Below are 529 nucleotides of genomic sequence, written 5' to 3'. Positions count from 1 at the left end.
GGGATGGGGACGGGGATGAGGATGGGGATGGGGATGGGAATAGGGATGAGGATGGGGATGGGAATGTGAATGGGGATGGGGATGGGGATGGGGATGTGCAGTTCGCTGCCCCGTGTCCCTGCTATGGGGTGGATGTGCCGTGGTGTGCACTCGCTAGCCGGGTTTCCCGGTTGTGTTCCTGCAGGACCAGAGCACAGCAGCTCCTGGGCACAGCGAGCCGAGCCCGGGTCCTCGTCACAGCACGACCCAGACAGCACAGATGGGGGCAGGAACTGCCAGTACCGGGACGTTGGCTTAGGACAGGTAACTACGGAGCTCAGCACTGTGCTACAACCGCAGCAGCGGGGTGCTCCTAACACCAGCACGGAGTTCGATGAACAAACCCGAATCTCCCTCCCTCCCCCAGGTCTCAGCAAACTACCCCCAGCTGGACTACAAGCCCACCATCTTCTTTGCTTTCGGGTCTCCCATCGGGATGTTTCTCACGGTGCGAGGAGTGAAGCGGATCAACCCCAACTACAGCCTGCCC

General features: G+C 61.1%; 1 protein-coding gene across 1 annotated transcript in view; it reads left to right on the top strand.

Annotated features, from left to right (window-relative positions):
* Nucleotides 1-184: 184 nt before the first annotated feature.
* LOC104542613 (phospholipase DDHD2-like) overlaps nucleotides 185-529 on the top strand; it is a gene marked incomplete at its 5' end in the record, with an annotated part of 1,580 nt that continues 1,235 nt past the window's right edge. The window contains 2 exons of the mRNA XM_010186979.1: nucleotides 185-303; nucleotides 407-521. Of these exons, the coding sequence (XP_010185281.1) occupies nucleotides 185-303; nucleotides 407-521 (234 nt within the window). The remainder of the gene's footprint in view (nucleotides 304-406; nucleotides 522-529) is intronic.

Source organism: Mesitornis unicolor, unplaced genomic scaffold, assembly GCF_000695765.1.
Source record: "Mesitornis unicolor isolate BGI_N332 unplaced genomic scaffold, ASM69576v1 scaffold29966, whole genome shotgun sequence".
NCBI classification, from domain to species: domain Eukaryota; kingdom Metazoa; phylum Chordata; class Aves; order Mesitornithiformes; family Mesitornithidae; genus Mesitornis; species Mesitornis unicolor.
Note: the sequence above shows the minus strand (reverse complement) of the source record. Positions and strands in the feature narration are given on the sequence as shown.